The sequence below is a fragment of the Lutra lutra genome, chromosome 16 (assembly GCF_902655055.1).
Source record: "Lutra lutra chromosome 16, mLutLut1.2, whole genome shotgun sequence".
NCBI classification, from domain to species: Eukaryota; Metazoa; Chordata; class Mammalia; order Carnivora; family Mustelidae; genus Lutra; species Lutra lutra.
The window spans coordinates 58,390,964-58,412,367 of NC_062293.1; the positions used below are offsets into that span (position 1 = coordinate 58,390,964).

The 21,404-nt window shown below is 53.5% G+C and overlaps 1 protein-coding gene across 3 annotated transcripts in view; it reads left to right on the plus strand.

Annotated features, from left to right (window-relative positions):
* Window positions 1-262: 262 nt before the first annotated feature.
* Window positions 263-21,404, plus strand: part of CTC1 (CST telomere replication complex component 1) — a 21,631-nt gene continuing 489 nt past the window's right edge. Inside the window, exons 1-22 of one of the 3 annotated variants that reach the window (XM_047707774.1) lie at window positions 466-620; window positions 4,474-4,637; window positions 10,238-10,475; window positions 10,626-10,837; window positions 11,162-11,306; window positions 13,692-13,976; window positions 14,106-14,234; window positions 14,790-15,022; window positions 15,140-15,317; window positions 15,409-15,609; window positions 16,065-16,191; window positions 16,713-16,827; window positions 16,970-17,294; window positions 17,394-17,483; window positions 17,745-17,938; window positions 19,189-19,277; window positions 19,373-19,547; window positions 19,846-19,923; window positions 20,302-20,446; window positions 20,538-20,602; window positions 20,846-21,011; window positions 21,142-21,268. In XM_047707774.1, the coding sequence (XP_047563730.1) occupies window positions 588-620; window positions 4,474-4,637; window positions 10,238-10,475; window positions 10,626-10,837; window positions 11,162-11,306; window positions 13,692-13,976; window positions 14,106-14,234; window positions 14,790-15,022; window positions 15,140-15,317; window positions 15,409-15,609; window positions 16,065-16,191; window positions 16,713-16,827; window positions 16,970-17,294; window positions 17,394-17,483; window positions 17,745-17,938; window positions 19,189-19,277; window positions 19,373-19,547; window positions 19,846-19,923; window positions 20,302-20,446; window positions 20,538-20,602; window positions 20,846-21,011; window positions 21,142-21,268 (3,514 nt within the window). In that variant the 5' untranslated portion in view covers window positions 466-587. Of the gene's footprint in view, window positions 621-4,473; window positions 4,638-10,237; window positions 10,476-10,625; window positions 10,838-11,161; window positions 11,307-12,098; window positions 13,977-14,105; window positions 14,235-14,789; window positions 15,023-15,139; window positions 15,318-15,408; window positions 15,610-16,064; window positions 16,192-16,712; window positions 16,828-16,969; window positions 17,295-17,393; window positions 17,484-17,744; window positions 17,939-19,188; window positions 19,278-19,372; window positions 19,548-19,845; window positions 19,924-20,301; window positions 20,447-20,537; window positions 20,603-20,845; window positions 21,012-21,141; window positions 21,269-21,404 lie in introns of those variants that run through there. The other 2 variants (XM_047707773.1, XM_047707775.1) reach the window with 2 other exon arrangements.

The window sequence follows — 21,404 nt, forward strand, 5'->3', positions numbered from 1 at the left end:
ACAGAGTCCTGCCTACTAAGGCATGGAACGATTGGTTGGTCGACTGAATTAGAAAGAGCAAGAGGCTGTCATTAGCTGATCCCCATTTAGCAACACGCTCTGTTCTAGGTCCAATCCTACAAAGATAAATATAATAATCAGGGGAGCGCTTCTTGGTACTCAGGGTCTGGTGGGGAAATAGATGATCCCAGCAAGGAGTCAATGCCAGAACGCAAGCAGGAATGACGTGCTCGTGTCGCATGAAGGAGACACGTCTCTCTGCTTGGCAAGATCGGGGAGATGGGAAGATGCTCAGGAGCGACCAACCAGGGCGGCTGTGTTCAGGCTCCCGAGCGTCCCCGGCTCCTCCCCGTGCCAGGGATGCCAGACAGGAAGTCATCTCGGAAGGAAGCGGAGGTGCAGGAGTCGGGGGGCTGCCGCAGTAGCTGCGCACACCGCTGCGCCCAGGGAGCCCGAAGACGCCGGTGGGAGGAGCCGGAGGCGCAGCCGCGGCCGCGCCCACCGATGACGTCACCGAGCGGCCTTCCCGTGAGCCCCCGCGCCGCGGCTGTTCGCGGGCTCTCTCAGGGCGTCGCCTCGGGCGCATCATGGAGGCTGACCCTGCTCCGGCTCCCGACTCCGTGAGTGCGCTTGTCCGACCCTCGTCCCCGTTTTTCCTTCTGGTCCCGTTCCCTCCCCCTTGCTTCTTGGCCTAACTGCCTTCGCTGGCCGCGCCCGGGCGAGGGGGTGGCCCGCGAGGCTGTTCGTCCTTCCACCGTCGCGGGTCCTGCGAATGCATTTGTTGGTGTCTGCGGCGCCCGCTGCGAGGCTTAGACACGTCTCCGCCCCCTCTCCGGATTTCCAGCGGGTGGGAAGCCGCGGGCGGGCTAATGGCGAACCGTGGGGCCCCTGACGCAGCTGGAGGGACGGGGATAACGGTAAACAAGGACAGCGTCTGAGACCTGAAGTGCGTGTGCGGCTTAGGCAGGCAGAAAAGCGCTGAAAGAGGTTTCTAGGCGGAGGGAAAACACGTTCAGAGGCAGGAGAGAGAACAGGTGTCTTTGCAAAATCCAAGTTCGGTTGCGGGGTGGTGATGGAGGGGTGACGGCTGACGGTCTTCGTGCATCTCGCTCCACAGCGACTTGAACCTGAGCATAACGGGGAGTTCCTGAGGGCTTTTAGGCAGAACAGCGATGGGATGAGATTTGAGATTTCGTTTCCTTGGGGCAGCAGTGTAGAAAGGACCGGTTAGAAGGCTGTGGTTGGAAAGCAGTGAGAGGAGATGGGGACCTCGACCACGGCAGCAGTGCTGAGGTTCCAGAAGTGAAGACGGTTAAAAAATTATATTAAGGAGTATATATACTAAGATATATATTAATATATATCTAAAGGACTTAGGTATGGAAAGAAAGGCATTAAAGGAGGACTTCGAGCTTCAGGGTAGAATTACTGGGTTGAGGATGCTGTTTGCTGATTAGTAAGCGTTGGAAGGAGTGGGTTTGCTTTGTTTTTGTTTTGTTTTTAAAGGTCAGTGTTGGGATGTGTGGTGCCTTCTGGTTGTCCAGGTGGAGAATCTGGTAGGCAGATGGATATAACGAGAGAGAGAGAGGGAGAGGGAGAGAGAGATCTCAACTAAAGGAGCTTCTGTGGATGGCCAGTAAGGATATCCCATGGCAGACATCACCGAGGGGAAAGTGTATAGTGTTCTCAGACTTCAGTTTTTATCAGTGTGATCTGGGAAGCTTATTTAAAATACAGACTCCTGGGCGCCTGGGTGGCTCAGTGGGTTAAGCCACTGCCTTCGGCTCAGGTCATGATCTCAGGGTCCTGGGATCGAGGCCCGTGTCGGGCTCTCTGCTCAGCAGGGAGCCTGCTTCCCTCTCTCTCTCTCTCTCTCTCTCTGCCTGCCTCTCCGTCTACTTGTGATCTCTCTCTGTCAAATAAATAAAAATAAAATAAAATAAAATAAAATACAGACTCCTGGGGCGTCTGGGTGACTGAGTGGGTTAAGCATCTGCCTTTGGCTTGAGTCATGATCTTGGGGTCCTGGGATCAAGCCCCACATCTGGCTCCCTGTTCAGTGGGGAACCTGCTTCTCCCTCTCTCGCTCCCCTTCCCCCGCTTGTGCGCTCTCTCTCTCTCTCAAGTAAATAAATGGAAAATCTTTTTTAAAAAATTAAATAAAATACAGACTCCTGGAGCTCCTGGGTGGCCCACTCAGTTAAACATCGCACTCTTGGTTTCAGTTTGGGTCATGATCTCAGAGTCCTGGGATTGAACCCCGAGTTGGGCTCTGTGCTCAGCCGGGAGTCTGCTTGAGATTCTCCCCCATCCCTCTGCCCCTCCCCCTGCTTGCACGCATGCACTCTCTCTAAATAAATAAATCTTTAAAATACAGACTTCTGGGTCCCCCACTCCTGCCAGGATTCTGACTCAGTAGATGAGATCCATGAATTCCGAGACAGTGACACCACACTGAAAAACAGTAGTACACCATGTGCCAAGGGGTGGACAGGTCCTCAGGAGCTAGAGAGAAGACAGAAAGTCAGAGTCTGGGTGAGGCTCTCATTATGTCGCAGAGGCAGTGCTGAATGATGACGTGGTCCAATTTTAGGGGGGAAGATTTCCTTTTTAAGCAATCTCCACACCCAACGTGAGTCTTAAACTCACAACCCTGAGACCAAGAGTTGTGTGCTGTATGGACTGAGCCACCCAGGTGCTCTGACCTAGTCCATTTTTGACAACCGTGACCATGGGTGACCGTGTTTGGCTAGGTGGAGTGAAGGTGAAGTTTAGTGATAGAGCTGTTCACAAGGTCACTGAGGTACAGAGAACCTGAAGAAAGGTCTGTCAAGATGCTAAAGATTGAGGGGCGCCTAGGAGGCTCAGTGGTTTAAACCTCTGCCTTCAGCTCAGGTCATGATCTCAGAGTCTTGGATCGAGCCCCGCATCTGGCTCTCTGCTCAGCGGAGTCTGCTTCCGCCCTCTCTCTGCCTGCCTCCCTGCCTTCTTGTGGTCTCTCTCTCTCTCTCTGTGTCAAACAAATAAATAAAATCTTTAAAAAAAAAAAAGATGCTAAAGATTGAGCAAATGTGGAGGACTGAGCAGAAGGCTAATAGAAGGCATTGGAGGGACAGGGAGTGAGCTGTAATGGTTTAGCATTATCACTGGGGATCAAGAAGGATGAAAGACTTAGCCCTCAGTACTATTGAACGGTGTCAGAATTTTATTATCTCTTTTAAAGATTTATTTATTTGAGAGAGGGAGAGAGCATACCTGCCATCACAGAGGTGGGGTGGGGGGAGGGAAGGAGAGTCTCAAGCCGACTTGGGGAGAGGGGACTCAATCTCGGGACCTTGAGATCAGGACCTGAGCCAAAACCAAGAGTTGGCTGCTTAACCAACTGAGCCACCCCGGTGCCCCTGTCAGAATTTTAAAATAAACCAGTCTAGTGTTGGAAGTAGGCCAAACTGGTCCCCTTCTCTAGAGCTAGCTAGGCGTCACAAGGCGCCTATGTGTCCAGAATGTGTGGCCAGTATATAAGTGTGGCTCATGTCCTCCTTAGGAAGTCTGTGTCTCAGCTGAAGACAGAACAGAAAACACATCCATGGGATTGCGTCTTACGTTGATTGAGCTCACGGGAACTCAGATGTGTGTACAGGACTACGGAAAGGAGTGATTAGAGACTGTTGTCTACCTGTGTCGTTTCACATACTGTGTATAATTCGGTGTATTTACGCTTACGTGTACACATTGCTGTATAGTATTGTGTCCTATGTACGAGCAACTTAAAGGATGTTTCAATTTGTTGGCTCTAGAAGCGCACCCCATGTAAGATGGGACAGGACAGTACTGGATGTGATGGTCGTTGGCTGTCTATGGAAGTACGTGCAGGGTGCTGTGGGAGCTCCGGGAAGGGAGCAACATGGTGCCGGGGACAGAGAAGGAATTGCGGGGCAGTATGTATTCCAGTTGGGCATGTTAAGTACCGGTATGGGTCTGCTAGAGGAAGGTGTGGGAGCACCCGCACTGCTCCCGCGGTGCACTTGGTTATCATGGGGGTACTTACTGGTTTTTTTTTTTTTTTTTTTAAGATTTTATTTATCGATTTGACAGAGACAGTGAGAGAGGGAATACAAGCAAGGGGTGTGGGAGAGGGAGAAGCAGGTTCCCCGCGGAGCAGGGAGCCCGACATGGGGCTCAATCCCGGACCCTGGGATCATGACCTGAGCCAAAAGCAGCCGCTCAACGACTGAGCCACCCAGGCACCCCTCATGGGGTACTTCACGAGAGAAACAGGGAAGACCACAGCGGGATGGCCAGCGGTCTGAAGACCGACCGGGCTAAGTCTTCTAAGGTTTCTTCCAAGTTCTAAACTCCAGTACTGTTTATTTACGTGTCCTCCGGATTTCTTTTTCTATTACTTTATTCCCAGAATTTCACTGGGGGGCAGCGTGTTTAGGAAGGTGTTTTAACTAGATTCCCTTTCCTCAGGAGCAAGCCTGGTTGGAGGCTGCCCGGACCTTCATCCAGGATACCCTGTGTCCAGCTGGCAGTGAGCCCGATGCGCAGTTGACTCAGTCGGTAATTGACTGTGTGAAGACCAGCTGGTTGTCCCAGGGAAAGAACCAGGGCTTTCCCCTGCCCCTCAGCTACAGGTAAGGTGAGGAGGGGTTCGGGAGGAGGTTAACTTTGGGACTGAAGAAGGACCTAGAGTTGGGGCGCCTGGGTGGCTCAGTGGGTTAAGCCGCTGCCTTCGGCTCAGGTCATGATCCCAGGTCCTGGGTTCGAGCCCCACATCGGGCTTTCTGCTCAGCAGGGAGCCTGCTTCCTCCTCTCTCTCTGCCTGCCTCTCTGCCTGCCTCTCTGCCTACTTGTGATTTCTCTCTGTCAAATAAATAAATAAAAATCTTAAAAAAAAAAAAAAAAAAAAAAAAAAAAAAAAAAAAGAAGGACCTAGAGTTAACCAGGGGAAAATGAGAAGCATGAGGGGCAAGGTTCTAAGGGGAGGAAGGCAATATATATATATATTTTTGAGGAAGGCAGTATTGATAAAGTACTGTAAGAAAAGGATTCCATGGCCAAATAAGTTTGAGACACATTGGATATGATATTAGAAGCTTTTCTAGGAAAGTCACAGGCTCATTAACATATCAAGGCTCCGAAAGTCCTGTGAAAGGAACCTGTTGACCTCATAGAAGTAACCACTGTTTCCAATGTGGGGTGTGTGTGTTTTTTTTTTTTTTTTAAGTTTTTATTTTTATTTTTTATTATTATCTTTTCTTAGGAAGGGAGAGAGAGGGCAGAGGGGCAGAGGGAGACGGGGAGAGAACCTATGCAGGCTCCATGCCTTGCAGGAGCCTCGGGGCTTGATCTCACAACCCTGAGATCATGACCTGAGCCAAAATCAAGAGTCCATGCTTGGGACACCTGGGTGACTCAGTTAAGCGTCTGCCTTCCACTCAGGTAATGATCTCAGGGTCCTGGGATCCAGTGCTGCAGCAGGGAGCCTGGTTCTTGAACCTCTGCCTGCTGCTCCCCCACTTGTGTGCGTTCTCTCTATCTCTCTCTCTGACAAATAAATAAACAAAATCTTAAAAAAAAAAAAATTGATGCTTAACCGACTGAGCCACCCAAGCACCCCTTAAGTTACTATTTTATTTTATTTTATTTTTTTTTTTTTTAATTTTTTAAGATTATTTATTTATTTATTTGACAGAGAGAGAGATCACAAGTAGACAGAGAGGCAGGCAGAGACAGAGAGAGAGGGAAGCAGGCCCCCCGCCGAGCAGAGAGCCCGATACAGGGCTCCATCCCAGGACCCCGAGATCATGACCTGAGCCGAAGGCAGCGGCTCAACCCACTGAGCCACCCAGGCGCCCCTTAAGTTGCTATTTTAATTCCAGTTAGTTAAAATATAGTGTTTTGGCTTAACTTTTTTTTTTTTTCTTAAAGATTTTATTTATTGGGCGCCGGGGTGGCTCAGTGGGTTAAGCCACTGCCTTCGGCTCAGGTCATGATCTCAGGGTCCTGGGATCGAGGCCCGCATCGGGCTCTCTGCTCAGCAGGGAGCCTGCTTCCCTCTCTCTCTCTCTCTGCCTCTCTGTCTACTTGTGATCTCTCTCTGTCAAATAAATAAATAAAATCTTAAAAAAAAAAAAAAGATTTTATTTATTTATTTGACAGACAGAGATAACAAGTAGGCAGAGAAGCAGGCTCCCTGTGGAGCAGAGAGCCCAATGCAGGACTTGATACCAGGACCCCGAGATCATGACCTGAGCTGAAGGCAGAGGCTTAACCCACTGAGCCACCCAGGCGCCCCTTGGCTTAACATTTTATTTATTTATTTTTTAATTAATTAATTAATTTTTTTTAAAGATTTTATTTATTTATTTGACAGAGACAGAGAGAGATCACAAGTAGGCAGAGAGGCAGGCAGAGAGAGGGGGGCAAGCAGGCTCCCCACTGAGCAGAGAGCCCCACGCAGGGCTCGATCCCAGGACCCTGAGACCATGACCTGAGCCAAAGGCAGAGGCTTAACCCACTGAGCCACCGAGGCGCCCCTTGGCTTAACATTTTAATTTTATTTAGTTATTTATTTTTCCTTTCCAGATATTTATTTAAATTGTAGTTAGTTAACACACCATGCAATGTTGGTTTCAGGAGCAGAATTCAGTGATTCATCACTTACATACAACACCCAGTGCTCATCACAGCAAGTGTCTTCCTTAATACCCATCACCTGTCTAGCCCATCCCCCCACTCCTCTCCCTCCATCCCCCCTCAGTTTGTTCTCTATTTTTTTTTTTTAAGGTTTTATTTATTTATTTGACAGACAAAGATCACAAGTAGGCAGAGAGGTGGGCAGAGAAAGAGGGGGAAGCAGGCTCCCTGCTGAGCAGAGAGCCTGATGCAGGGCTCGATCCCAGGATCCTGGGATCATGACCTGAGCTAAAACCAGAGGCTTAACCCACTGAGCCACCCAGGCGCCCCTGTTCTCTATTGCTAAGAGTCTCTTACGGTTTATTTGGCTCTTTATGTTTTCTTCCTTCCCTTACATTCATCTGTTTTCTTTCTTAAATTCCACATATGAGTGAGATCATATGGTATTTGTCTTCCTCTGACTTATTTCACTTAGCCTGATACACTCTAGCTCTATCCATGTCATTGCAAATGGCAAGATTTGATTCTTCTTGATGGATGAGTAGTATTCCTGTGTGTGTGTGTGTGTGTGTGTGTGTGTGCGCGCGCGCGCATGACCCCCTCCACATACACACACACACACACACACACACCACATATATATACCGCCTCTTCTTTATCCATTCGTGTGTCGGTGGGCATCCGGTCTCTCTCTGAAGTTTGGCTGTTGTTGATAATGCTGCTATAAACATTGGGGTGCAGGTGCCCCTTTGAATCTCTATTTTTGCACCCTTTGGGTAAATACCTACCTAGCAGTGCCCTTGCTGAGTCACGGAGTAGTTGCCTCAAGATTGAGATGGATTAGGCCCTTCTCTTTGTCTTTTTATTGTACGTGCGCCCACCCCTGAGCCGAGTCCCGTAGAGTCTGGCTCACCTCCTGACTTTCTGGAAGTAGAGACTTCCTCCTGTCGGGAGCTCTAGCTCGTTCATTCCACCTGCTGCATGACATTCTGGGAGTCTGTGTGTCACCGTTGATCCTCTGAAAAGTAAAAAGGCACAAGTCTGTTTAGCTTTGTTGAATTAGGCATTTCCCAACCCTACGCGAGCTTGGGATGCTTTTCCCCGGACTTACACTGCTTGTGGCCGTGCGGCATTCACTCGGCCCCGAAGTCCGTCTCCGTCAGTAGGGGCAAAGGATCTTTGCTGAAAAGACAGCTTCATTGTACTCTGTGTTATCCAAAACGTCGTTTTCAGAATTCTGGGTACTTTGCTCATCCGTGGATGCCGTTATACAACAATGGTGACTCAAAGTGCTGCTGCACCAGACTCGGCCGACTCACTGCTGCCTTCACTGCGAACGTGAAAGCCCTCCAAATTCAGCAGTGCACGTGCTCACCCCGTGCGCAGTCCAGACTCCGTGCTCAGCTTGTAAAAACCTTACCATTTGCCGTAGTTGCCTCAATTCTTTTTTACTAGAAGTAAAACATTACAGATGTAGTGGCGTCTCCTCTGTGCTCCGTCCTGATGTGGTCGGTGGGTTCCTCCCCTTCTCTGGCAGCACCAGTGTCCTGAAGGGAGGTGCGGGCTCATCGGGTCCACATGTGCCGTCGCAACTGCAGACGTGTGCCAGAGGACACACGGGGCCGTGTGCATCTGTGTCCTGAACCATTCCCAGATCTGCTATTTATCTTGTTACAAAAGTGGGTTTTGTGTGTATTTGATGGATAGTAAATGATATTTCAATCCCAAAGTAATTTCTCCGTACACACCTACCTAGGGGCCTTTGTCTTTTCCTCCTATGTAGCTTTTCTCATTCTACTTCACTGGCTGCAGATTTTCCTCCGTTTCCCTCAGTGCTTGTCCACATACCTAACTATCAGGATTAAATACGTTATTTATGTAGACACAGTGAAATCTTGTGAAAAAACCGTCCTGCCACGTGGGACAGAGAGCTACCTATAGATTAGTCGTGGTCGAGAAGGTTGTGATTGCCGTGAAGCCTCATGCAGCGGGGTTCGTCTCCCATGGGTGCCTGAGCATGTGCCCAGTGGCCTCTGTGATCACCGTCTAATCCGAGAAAGAAAGGTCCAGATCTCTCAAGATTTGGGCATTACTAGAATGGGAAAATGGTAAGTCGGAAACTGTTAGAAAAGGTTCCTGAAAGGAATCTTTGTAAATAAGCTTCCTGTTCTTCAAGATAAATGTAAACTAGATGGCACGATGTGTTGAAGTGAGTAGTGCTTAAAGTAGGGTGGGCGAGGCTAGAATAGGAGTTATTTGATGGGTCCAAAGATTTTATTCATCCGTGTTTCCCTTCCTCGTGGAGTGCCTGCTGTGTGCCGGGCACTGTGCTGCACATTGAAAGTTGGAGATCAGTGACAAATGCAAGGATTCCAAGTTCTCAGCTTCAGTTTCCTGACCTAGACCCCTGAAGAATCTGGGACAAGTGACCCATGTCCTTACTATTTTCTGTCCTGAAGGTGCCTAGGGGAAAGAAAGCGCTCTCTCCAGTGGCTTTGTCCTGGGCCTTTAGAGAAGTAGAGAAACACAGGGAAAGAACATGGACTTTTGAGTGAGACCCCCCCCCCCCCGGCTTTGCCACCCACACCACCGTGTACCTGACCTCTGGACGTTTCCTCATTGGTGATGTTCACAGGGGTTTTGGGTGAAGCTTCAGTGCGTTACTGAGTGTGAACGGACCCAGTATAACGTGTGCGTAGCCGGGACTCAACACGTGCTAGTCTCCATCTTTGCCATTTATATCGTCTGAAGCCCCTGGGGAAAGCATGAAGCAGATGTGGACAGGGAGTGGGCCATCCGGGACGGCGCTCCCAGCTGTTAGTGCTCTCACGGGGGCGACGTTCACGGGCATAGTGAGCAGGGTAAGTTGTGACAGTTTGTACCTTTATCCTTATCCTTCTGCTCCGAAGACATGAGAAGGCAAGTGTGTGCGGAATAAAGGGATCATAGATGTGAATCCATCGCAGCTTTGGAAAATTTGCTGTTACCACATTCTCAGTGCTGTACTTCGCCACTGGCAGGGAGGCTTGTCTGGGGAATGGCTGATCTCAAGCATCTCTGGAGATTTGGGCGCTCTTGATATGGACTCCCACCTCAGCCTGCTTCCTCCCCCACCCCGCCCCCCGGTCTCGAGTTCTGTGATATCCCAGACTAGGAAGAAAGCCTGGCTGGGGCCGCTGAGGTTGAGCTGTTGGCACATGCTCTAGCGGCCCATCGGGGTTCTCTGTGGAGCTGAGAGCCGAGATGCTGTCAGGGGAGCTGAGTGTGGTCAAGTGTTCTCCCCACGCTCATTCCCCCAGGCTCCTGCTACACGCCTTCATTTCTCTGGGTCCTCTCTGTGGCACCGTCTTGTTCAGAGTCTCACTCAGCACTTTCTTCCTCCCTTCCGTAGGTACTGCCAGTTCTTGGACTCAGATCTCGTGCTCATTTCCTTAGCCTCTTAGCCCTAAAGTTCTTGCCCTTCAGTCCAACTCCCCTCTTATTCTGTGTTTTCCATTGATCTTTCCTTGGGCTTTGGGGGAACTTGTTGGGGTTGAGGGTAGTGTCCTAGGCTTGGAGGCAGCTTTGCAGGACCTCTGCTTCCTTCCCTCTGCAGCTTTGTCTCAGTACAGGACCTCAAGACCCACCAGAACCTCCCGTGCTGCAGCCACCTGTCCTGGAGCAGTAGTACGTACCAGGCTTGGGCCCAAGGGGCTGGACCAAATGGAACTCCTCTGCCTCGGGAGCGGCTGTTACTCTTAGGGACGCTCACAGACCTCTCGGGGGACTTGGAACAAGAGTGCAGGAAAGGAGATGTCTATGTGAAAGATAACACTGGTATCCTGACCTGCGAGGTGAGTAGAAGGGCGGAGGTCAGATGTCTCCGAGCCTCACAAGGAGGATCTCTAGGGAGCCAGGCAGTTCGGTCTCTAAGGGAAGAAAGGTGGAGGAGGGTGGGTGGGATGCTAGGGCCCAGGGTAACCCTTGCTCTTGGTCTTTTCTAGCTCATAGGTCTGGACCTGTCTTGGTTGGGCCGTCTCTTCCTGTTCCCCAATTGGAGTTACCTCCCTCCTGCCAGGTGGAATGCATCCGGGGAAGGACACTTGGAGCTCTTGAGTGCCCCGGTGCCAGTGTGCCCCTCTACTGCCAGTCCTGGGCCCCCCACCCCTCTCCCTGTTCTCTACCCAGAGACTGCTTCCCGCCTGCTCAGACACAGGTAATCCTCCCCCGTCTCGGGGAGGATGGAGCGCGTTGAAACTGGCAGGTGGGAGGGAAAAGTCCTGAGAGCAGTGGGGAGGATGGGGTGTTCCCACCAGAGTCAGGGGAATGATGGGGCCTCTTCAAATGTTGAGTGCGAGTCTTCAAAGGAGGTTTGCCTTATCTGAGGTCAGGAAGAGTGTGAAGGACGTCTTTGGGATAACAGCTTTGGGCTAGGGAAATTTTAAATTACCGCTGGCTTATTTACAGCAGAAGGGAAAGCATTTGTGGGGGAAAAAGAAATAAAAATGCCTTTTCTCTCTTGTGTTTCTTCCTTCCTTAGGGGCAAGTTGAGAGGTGTGCAGCCGAACCTGGCTGGGAAGCTGGTTCGAGTGAGCGCCCTGGTGAGGAGTCAGAAGAAAGCTCACTTTGTCCTGTCTCTCGGGGACGGCTCCCCAACTGGCAGCCACGTGTCCATTGTCGTGCAGGTGAGAACGGGGGTCAGTGCCGGGTCGTGGAGGTGTGGAGGAGCTGTCAGGACTCTTAGCAGGAGAGATGAACGTCAGAGCAGGGCCACATTGGAAAGGAGGCCGGCTTGGGGGCGGGGGCCCTGTTGCCTGGGACAGCACCGTTGCTGGGGGAACTACTCCCCCACGCAGGAAGGAGGGAACGCACTTTCTGTCATGCCCTTCATCTGAGTAGATGACTTGTGTATTGTCGGTGATGAGCAAAACCTGTCGGAATCACTTGTTTTTCCTCTGCATTAGCAGGATGACCGAGAAAATTATTCAGCTCAGCACTATCAAGCCCTTTTTTTTCTCTTTTGGCTATGTGCACTTTTTTAAAAACTTGGTACTTTGTTATTCACTCTTTCTACATCAACTGGTACGATTTTAGAATTGTTAATTTTTACGCTGTTGTCTAATGACTTACATCATTATCTGAATAACATTTCAGAAGTATTCAAAACAAGGGAGAAAAAGGCTCTCATATGAGTATCAAAAAGGGATCTCTGACATTTATTAGCGCTGGGAGAATTCTTGTGTCTGTCTGTGTCATAAGCTTGAGTGACAGTGATGAGCGGGTAAAGGAACTGGAAATGCTAAAACAGAAAATGCTTAGGAGCCACCCCAGTTTCTGGTCTCATTTCTGCTCCCGACCTAGAGAGGAGCTTCTGCATTTTCTTTGCATCAGACCCTTCCACGTCTCCTCGAGCCCAGTGGAAATGCTGCTCAGGGCGGAGTTGGCTCAGGGGAGAAGTGATCTTGCTGTGTTTGTAGGCTGCCACAGACATATTAGAGACATACTGTCACCCTAGATGAGCCCAGGGGATGTCTTCTGTGATGGAGGAGCTGAGATCATCATCTCTTGGAAATAAAGGACTGGACCCTGGTTCAGGGTAACTGCCATGCCAGGCAGCAGGGGATGAGAGGCTACTGAGCAGTTACCGGGGCCCCGCCGGAGAGGGCTTGGCGCCGGGTGACATGGGTCTGACCTCCTCAGGTAGGGCTCTTGTCTTCAAAGAGGAGTAGAGGACACAGAGCCCTGGTGACCTGCTGTAGTGACCTCGGGGCGCAGGGGGGCCAGACAGGCAGGGCTCGCGGTCCACGTGCAGATCCTGGCATTCAGACAGAGGAAGGGAAGGGGCGTCTGAATACAGGAGGAGGGGCTGTGATGCTTGCCGTCCCAGTGAGATGGGAGTCTGAGAGCAGAGGGCAGCGGGGGACGAGCAGAAGCACTGCTGTGCGTTTGCTGGCCCCTGGCTCCACACAAGCAGAAACCGTCAGGCAGGTCTTAGCACCGGTGACTTAGGGGTGGCAGCCAAGGACTCAACCTGGTTCTGGGGTAGAAGTGGAGATCTATGAGGCTCGAGTGTCCTGGGTCAGTGGGCTTTGAAGCCCCTGCGAGCGGCAGCATGCTGTGTGGGGCCTGTGGGAGGAGTACGCCCCACAGGGTAGATTTGGGAACCGTCCTTCTTCCCCTTGTGCTGAAATCGCTCAACAAGTGCGTTCTGCAGTCTGTATGACACCCTGCTGTCTGCGGCTGGTTTTCTCTCCGTACTTTGACGGTTCTCATTTTCCTGTAAAATTGAGTCTTCAGCAGCTCATTGCTGGGTTTTCCCCCTCCTCTTGACTCTCCCGTTTCTGTGTCCTGTGGTCCGTTTCCATCCCAGCCGGTGTTCTCGCTGCCTTACTCATCTGAGTTCTGAGCGCTTTCGTGTTGCTGCTCCTGCTGGAATCGTCCCCCACGCCCCCAACTTGGGCAAACCACAGACGCCGTTCAGGACCCTGTGTGGGCCTCAGTTCTTCCACTGGGTCTACCCGCTCATTCCCACCCATCCTGAGCTGTCTGTCCCCGAAACCTTGCCCAGTGTGTGTGGTTTTTGTTTACTTGGTCATATGCAATTCCACATCGCTACGTGAGTTGGTAGCCCGGTGGGCTGAGATAGGCTGAGAAAGAGGGACCAGCCTGTTGTATTTCTTTCATGTCTGTCCCCTTCCCAACTCTCTATGTACCCCGTAGGTATCGGTTCAATAGATGAAAGTGACTTGTATGCTGCAGGGTGGGATGGGGAAATGCGAAAGCCAGCCGTCATGGGTGGAAAGTTTCTGTATTTTGGAGGATGTTGTAGGGATGGTTTATGTCTGGAGGGAAGCACTGGGGGTTATTTGGGATTGCCTGTGAGAGGGAGGTGATCCGGAAGGGTAAGAATGACTTGTCAGTGCGTGCAGAGGCCAAGGCAGAACTCAGAGGAGAGAACTCACGAGGAGCGGGTCGTTGCGGTCAGATCGCGATGGGGAGAGACTCTGGCAGAGGGGCAGTGTCATAGGCAGCGTCTCATATGCCGTGTTGCCTGCCCCCGCACGAGCCAGATCCCCGCCCAGCTGGTGTGGCACCGAGCCCTTTGGCCTGGTAGGTCCTATGTGCTGACAGCGCTGCGGGTCGTCAGAATCCGTGGACACTGTTACCGCGTGTGGACCACCAGTCCTTCCTCCCACCTGCTGCCACTGAAACCGGAATGTGTGCGAGAGCTGGAGCTGGAGCTGGATGGGCCCCTCTTGGAGGCTGACCCCATGCCGCCCCCCGTGCCCAGCAGCTCCCAGGATGGGGATGGGGAGCCGGCTCTTGTCCGCCACTCGACGCTTTTATCCTACTCGGTGAGCGAAAAGGAGAGATCTGAGAGTTTGGTTTGGGGGGTGGGGGTGGATAGGGTAGGAGGAACCAGAAGTGCGGGTCTCCAGAGAGGAAGGAAAGAGGGACCAGCTGGACCTTTGGCCTCTCCGCAGGGAAAGGTCACTGGCGTGCTGAGCCAGCCGGCCGGCCTCTATGAGATGGATGGGCAGCTGGCGCTCTGCCTCGCCTACCAGCAGTTCCACAGCCTGAGGAAGGTGGTGCGGCCGGGGGTCTCCCTGGAGGTACGTGAGGCGTCAGGGCTAGGGACACAAAGGCACTTGGCAGCTTCTAGCTTTGCGGCCCGGTACACACCAGCCTCAACAGGGTGGAATCTCCCGCAGCAAAAATAGGAAAAGAATAGGTGTGTGTCGGAGGGCGGGAGTTGCATACTTAGTGCCAGCAACGATTTGGACGGGGGCTCAGGTCAGGAAGGAGGAGAGGCTGGGGCCCCGGGAGCACCTCCTTTCCAGAAGGGCTTCCACCCGGAGGAGGAGAGGCTGGAACCGAGTCTCAGGTGTGGGGCCCAGACAGTCTCGGGCGGCCTGATGGGTCAAGGCGCCTCACCCGCCAAGAGCCTCCCGGCCCACAGGACAGCCGAGTGGAGCTTGTGGGAGATGAAGGCCTCCCACGGGGGAGTGCATTGTGCAGATGGCGAGGGGGGCTGGAAGGAAAGCCCCGTTGGGAGAAATGCTGTTTTTCCAGGTACCGGGCAGTGGGAGTCCGCAGGGAACCCTGCCAGCGATCATTGAGCCGAGGGTTTCACCCCTGCTTTTTCCACCTTTTCTGCTTTTCTCCAGCTCCAGGATGTTCACCTCCTGCAGTCAGTGGGCGGAGGGACCAGAAGGCCAGTGCTCGCCCCCTGCCTCCACGGTGCCATTCTCCTGCGGGGCTTCTCTTGTCAGAAGCCCGAGACTCAGTCTTTCTACCAGGCCCAGGGGACCTCCCTGTTCGAGCAGCTGGTATGGGAACGCCAGTTAGGCCTCCCCCTGTACCTGTGGGCCACCAGGGCCCTGGAGGAGCTGGCCGGCAAGTGAGGAGGACAGGGGTCTGGGTGGGCGAGGACTGGCGGGGCCAGGGGCTGGGGAAGCAGGATCCTGCCAGACATGTCACCCTTCGGGACACGTGACCACTTCCCTTCCTGGCCCAGGCTGTGTCCCCACATGCTGAGACACCACCAGCTCCTGCAGCACTCCACTCCGGGGAACCCCAGCCCAGGACTGCAGCTCCTGGCTCCTGTCCTGGATGTCCTGTCCCCACCAGGCAGCATGCGTCGGAACGCACACAAGGAGATCCTTGAGGAGCCGCATCACTGTCCGCTGCAGAAGGTGCGAGTGTGCACGGGAAGCAGGGGCGGCGGAGCTCATGCCCTGTGCGATGCACCGCCGCAAGCTCTGATTTCTCTTCCATCCCCCACAGTACATGCGGCTGCAGACCCCCTGTTCTTTCCCTACTCTGGCCACCCTGAAAGATGAGGGCCGGTGCAGGGCCTGGGCCGCCTTTGACCCCAAGACCCTCCTGCCCCTCCCGGAGTCGTCTTATCTGACCAGCTGCCAGCTCAATCAGCGAGTGTCCTGGTCCTGGCTCACTCTGTTGCCTGCCACCTCCCACCCAGCCCAGGTAGGTGGGGTGCAGGCGGCACGCAGGCCTTCTCTCTTGGCCTCCCTCACTGCCACTACCGTCATCCTTCCCCGTCCCTGTGGCTGCACAGTCTCTAACTAGACCGCCCCGTCTCTTCTCGCCCCATCTGTTCTCCCTGCAGCAGACAGGGAAGGTCTAGGCTCACAGAGCTGTTTCGCTTTAAATCCTTTTCTGGTTCCTTCCAGAGTACGTAAGAGAAAACGCAGAGTCCTTACAGTACCCTGTGAGGTCCCGTATGGTCTCCTGGTTCTAAGCTCAGTTCGTACGCTCTCTCCGCCGCCACTAAACGTGCGAATGCATGGCTCTTCCTTTCATATCCCTCTTCCCCACTCCAACATAAGTCCTTTCAGGTCAGGGACTGTATCTTCTGTAGCTAACGTTAAACATAGCATCTGGCGCATGGTAGCCGTACCTTGTCCTTCATCTCCCTGCAGATTTTAATTGGGGTCCTGGCGGCTTCATCTCATAAAGGCTGTCTGCAACTTCGGGACAAAACTGGTTCTCTCCCCTGCCTCATCCTGGCCAAGCACTCTCAGCCCGTCACTGACTCCCGGTTTATAGGTTTGGAGTTGGGACGTGCAGAGAAGGGGGAGGATGGGGAGGGTTTTGGAACAGGTTTGGGGAGGAGGCACTCACTAGGATTTTCTTGAAATGCTGAAGTAACCTATGTTGATTTGCAAGTTTTGGGACAAGTCTGGGATCCCGGTATGGGCAGAGAAAAGGAGTGAGGGTTTCTCCAGCCGGAATGCCAACTCCCAACCTTCATTTCTCCCACCGTAGCCGCGGGCGGGCACGCCAGCAGGACATTTCTTGGTTTGAGCTTGCTGAGCCCTATGGACAGGAGCGTTCCTGTAAAGGAATGTCACTGAGCCTTTCAGCCTAGGAGACCAGGGGCAGGATTGGACGCATGGCTGGGATGGTTTCTCCCTTAGAGATATCATCCCGCTGAGGTGGGGTTTAGGTCTGGGCTTTCATGTTGTGTTAGGGGAGCAGCTCAGGCCTGGGACGGGTGGTGAGACCTGCAGGGCAGTCTCCTTCATTGCCCATCCCTCTTGTCAAAGCAGAGAACTTTCTCTCTCTAGGTTGCTTGGTGCGGACAGAGAAGTTCCAGCTGGTCATAGAGAGGAATGTCAGAAGCAACTTCCCTTCCTGTAAGGAGCTGAGCATGACAGGCTTCATCCAGAAGCAGCAGGCCAGGTTGGCTCCCGGGGGTCGTGGCTGCATCTGAGTCTCTGAGGGGCAGGGCAGGGCAGAGCCTGGTGGCGGCGGTGGAGTGTGAGGGCCCATGGGGCCCAGGGCGCGCATCACTAAGAAACCTACTCCTTGTCTCTCTGAACAGAGTCTATATCCAGTTCTTCCTGGCCGATGCCCTGATCCTGCCTGTGCCCAGACCTTTGCTGCACTCGGCCACCTCCCTCCCACCTCAGGCAGAGCCCACCCTCCCAGATGGCCCCCATGTAGAGCAGAGCCGACTGTTCTTGCTGTCCCACAAGGAGGCCCTGGTGAAGAGGAACTTTTGTGTCCCCCCAGGAGCTAACCCAGAGGTGCCCAAGCCCATCCTCAGTTTCCACGTATCGGGGAGCTGGCTTGGGGGCACCCAGAGGAAGGAGGGGAGTGTGTGGGGCCCACCCGAGCCCAAAGGAGAGGAGAATAAGGATCAGAAGGTAAACTGGGACTGCAGGAATCTAAGGCCCGGTGCCGTGTGCCCCAGCTCCTGTCTGGGACCCCAGCACCTGACTCCCTCTTTCCTCCCTCCCTCCCAGGTTCTCTTAATCTTCCGGGGCTCCTCCGTCCGCTGGTTTGAGTTCTTGCACCCAGGTCATGTGTACCGACTCGTGGCTCCGGGCCCTCCTGTGAGTGCCCCACTCAGTCCTTCGCTCACCCTGCCCCAGAAGGCTTTTTTGGCGTGGGGTCTGGAGAGGGAGTGCCAGTGCCTGGCTACTGTCTAGGTGTCCTAGAAGAAGGGTAGATTTAGAGCAGATGGAAGGCCCGTTTGAATGTAAAGCGCTTCCCTCACCGTCCTCCAGGAAGCAAACAAAATCAGGTCCGCGTGTTCTGTGAGCCCGCCCCTGGAGCAGGACACGTTCGGAGGGTTGTCCTCCTGTTCCCTGCAGACCCCACTGCTGTTCGAGGAGGGCGGGCCATCCTGCATCCCACAGCGTCCCCTGGAGCTGGCCGGCTATGCGTCCTGCCTCACGGTGCAGGAGGCGTGGACTCTGGAGCTCGAGAGTGGCCCGGACGTCCCGGCTGTGCTGGACACCAGCAGGGCCCTGCCTAAGACCTCGATGGACGACCTGCTCAGTGGCAAGTAAATGTCCGCCGGCTTCTCCAGCTTCCGCGGCCGCGCTGTCCTGCCGGCATGGGGCTTGGTGAGCAGTCCGCTCCCCGCCGCAGCGCCTGTGTCTTTGTCGGGATTCAGTTCCTAGGGGGGTGACGTCCCCGTGACCAGGAAGCTGTGTTTCATGCCTGAGTTTTCCCCTAGCAGCTCAGTGTTCTGAAAAGATCAGGAGCAAGGTTTCTCACAATGAAGGGAAAGCTATAGCAATGAAAGGAAGTATAAAGAGAAAAAAAAAAAGACAAAGCTGGAATCTATAGAGAAGGGCCTTCCCTTTCAGTGCAAGCAGCAGCTGGCTCCTGGCTGCAGGCACGGCTGTTCTGGCCTTTCAGGGCAGCTGCCAGTGCAGGCTCAGATGCCACAGATTTCCCCTATGTTTAAAAAAAAAAAGAAGAAGAAGCCTTATTGGATCGTATGTGTGATTTTTAACTACTTTTTTTTTTTAAGATTTTGTTTATTTATCCGACAGAAAGAGAGAGAGATCACAAGTAGGCAGAGAGGCAGGCAGAGAGAGGGGGAAGCAGGCTCCCTGCTGAGCAGAGAGCCCAATGCAGGGCTTGATCCTAGGACCCCGAGATCATGACCTGAGCCGAAGGCAGAGGCTTATTTAACCCACTGAGCTGCCCTGGCGCCCCTGTATGTGTGATTTTTACAAAACGTGTCTCTAGTAGAAAGGATTGTTTCCAAGGACCCATGATGGGCAGGCGTGGGCATGAGTGCCAGCATACCAAGCTGCCTGTGGTGGGCCGCAGCTGTGATGTCCTCTGTGCCTCCGGGTGAGGCCTCTGCTTACGGCGTGGTGTAGGTTTTCAGTGATCTGCTGTGGCTCTGTTTTTCCTATAAGGCCTGTTGCTTTTTTTTTTTCCTTCTTAAGATTTATTTACTTACTTTCGAGAGAGCGTGCCTGAGCCCATGATGGGGGTGGGGGTTTTCCAGGGGTGGGGGCGGGCAGAGGGGAGAGAATCCCCAGCAGACTCCCCGCTGAGTCCAGAGCCCACTGCAGGGCTTGATCAGGATCTGAGATCACGACCTGTGCCAAAAGTCAAGAGTCAGACACTTAAACTGATTGCACCGCCAGGCACTTGCCCTTGTCCTTTAGGGCATGACAATGGACGTTAGATGATGTTCTGGCAGATGCTTTAGCTCCTTTTTTTGCCCCTCAGACCCCTCTCCAGTCTCTGCGTTCTGACGCCTGTTATCACTGTGCTTCTGTGACCCTACAGCTCCGCCGATTGCCTGGTGTCTTTCTCAGCTGAGATCTTGTCACGGAGCCTCTGTGAGCCATTTCCGGCCCCTTTCTGGGCAAAGCCTGGTAATGATGCCTCCTTTGGGGGAAGGTGTGAAGTCGAGTGATGGGACTCTGGGGTCCTGGCAGATGCCCCTTACCCTTTCCCTGGACTTCTGCAGGGGGCACTCGGACCTCGAGAGCATCTGTGAAGCTGACCGTGGCCGTGGAGGACGCTGACTGCCCATGCCGCCCACACTTAGACATCTATATCAAAGAGCCACACTTGCCTCCCCCACTAGGACTCCTGCCGGGAGCCCGAGCCTACTTCGGCCAGCTGGAGAAGAAGATTTCCAGGTGAGAATCGGGGACGCTGGTTGGCTTCCTCTCCCCACTGCTCTCCTTCCCGCCCTGCCACTGTGCTTTCACACCTCCTCTTTGATAGGACTTCGCTGTGTAGCCTTACGTGAGTGCCCTCTGCCCTCACGAGATGCTCCAGGCCACTCCTGCCCTAATTTTTCCCTCTGCTTAGCCCAGGGCACAGCCTGCCGGGGGAGGAGGCAGCGGTGGGGGTCTAAGCCTATGATCTGACCCCAGCTCCTGCCTCAAATTGACTTCTTTCCCCTTCTCTTCACTCTGCCTCCTGCACTTGCAGATTCCACAATATTTACTGTTGTTTCCGGCCGTCCACTTACCTGCAGGTCCTGAGTTTCCCCCCCGAGACCGCAATCAGGTCAGTGGCCTGGGCCCTCCTCCCCACACTTCACATCCTCGAACCCACGTCCTACACATGGTCCCGGCTTTGGGATTTTTGCCATTTTAACTGGTGTTCTCCACTCCTAGGAGAACAAGTTGAGTCAGAAGGGTTCTCTCTGCCCAAGGTGAAAATGCCTGATGCTCATTATTTTGCCCAGAAAGATGTAATGTTCTAGGCCTCTGAGGAATAACGGATGGTCAGAGGTCGGGATTCAGAACGAAGCCATGAAGCTTCCCGGAGAGTACAGAACTCACACCCATCCCCATCCCTGTGCCTGCCCAGTCCTGCCAGACATCGTGCACTTTCAGGACAGTTGGCTCTCCTTGACTCCTCTCTCTCTCTCTCTCTCTCTAGTGCTCCCCTGCCCCACATCTTCCTGGCTGAACTCCTGCAGGGTGGCCGGCCCCCCTTCCAGGCCAGTGCCTCTTGCCATATTGTTTCCGTCTTCAGCCTTCAGCTCCTGTGGGTGTGTGCTCACTGTACCAGCCTCTGTCCCCAGGTATGGGAGGGCCCAGGCTGAGCGAGGTGCAGGGGTCCAGACGGGTGTGAGGGGACCCAGAGCGTTTTTCCAACCACTGTCTCTGTCCCAGGGAAGGTGCACTCGTCAGGGCTCCACTTGCCCCACACAGACATCTATAAGCCAGGCCAGCATCAGGTGAGAGCACAAGGTGGGCACCCGCTGCGCCATTTATTTCCCTGTCACGTGGTCTGTCTGCTGGCCTGTTGTTGGCATAGTTCCTGGCTTGCGGGAATGGCTTCGTAAGTCTTTGAGGGTGAATGGGTTAAAGTCAAATGAGTCATACTGGGAAGTGGTGGGGAGGGAGGCATGTTGGAGCCACCTGGCCACCTGGGTCTGCCGTGGAAGTTTCTATTTCTCTGCGGCCCCTCTGTCCCCCAGGCTCCTGGTGGAGGATGGGACTGCCGAAGCCGTGGTGACCTGTAGGAATCATCATGTGGCAACAGTACTGGGTCTGTGTCCCAGTGAGTGGACTTCCCTCCTGGAGTCTGTCCGAGGCCCGGGGAAGGTGGCCTTGCAATTTACAGGTCCTGGAGCCCAGCCTGAGGTGAGACGGCGCTGGGAGGTGGGACTGTGAAACCCAGATTCCCAAGGGGTTTGGTAGAGAGTTTAAGAATCTGAGTTATGAAGAAAAAAAAAATTTAGAATTCTGATTAATCTTCAGCTTCCTTTTCTAGTCTTCCGCCAGGGTGGATGAGCCCTTGACCCTCTTCCTCCGGACACTGTGTACCAGCTTCTCTGTTCTCCGGCCTGTTGTGCTTTCTTTTGAGCTTGAGAGGAAGCCTTCTATGGTCATCCCGTTAGGTATGGGAGGGAGGGGGTACGTGGCTAGAGGGGTCCCAGGAGGAAGGTGGACGTGCAATCGATCAGTGGGAGGGTGTCTAGAGTTGGGGAAAAGAACGGTGGGTCGGGCAAACAAACCACATGCCCAGGCCATCTC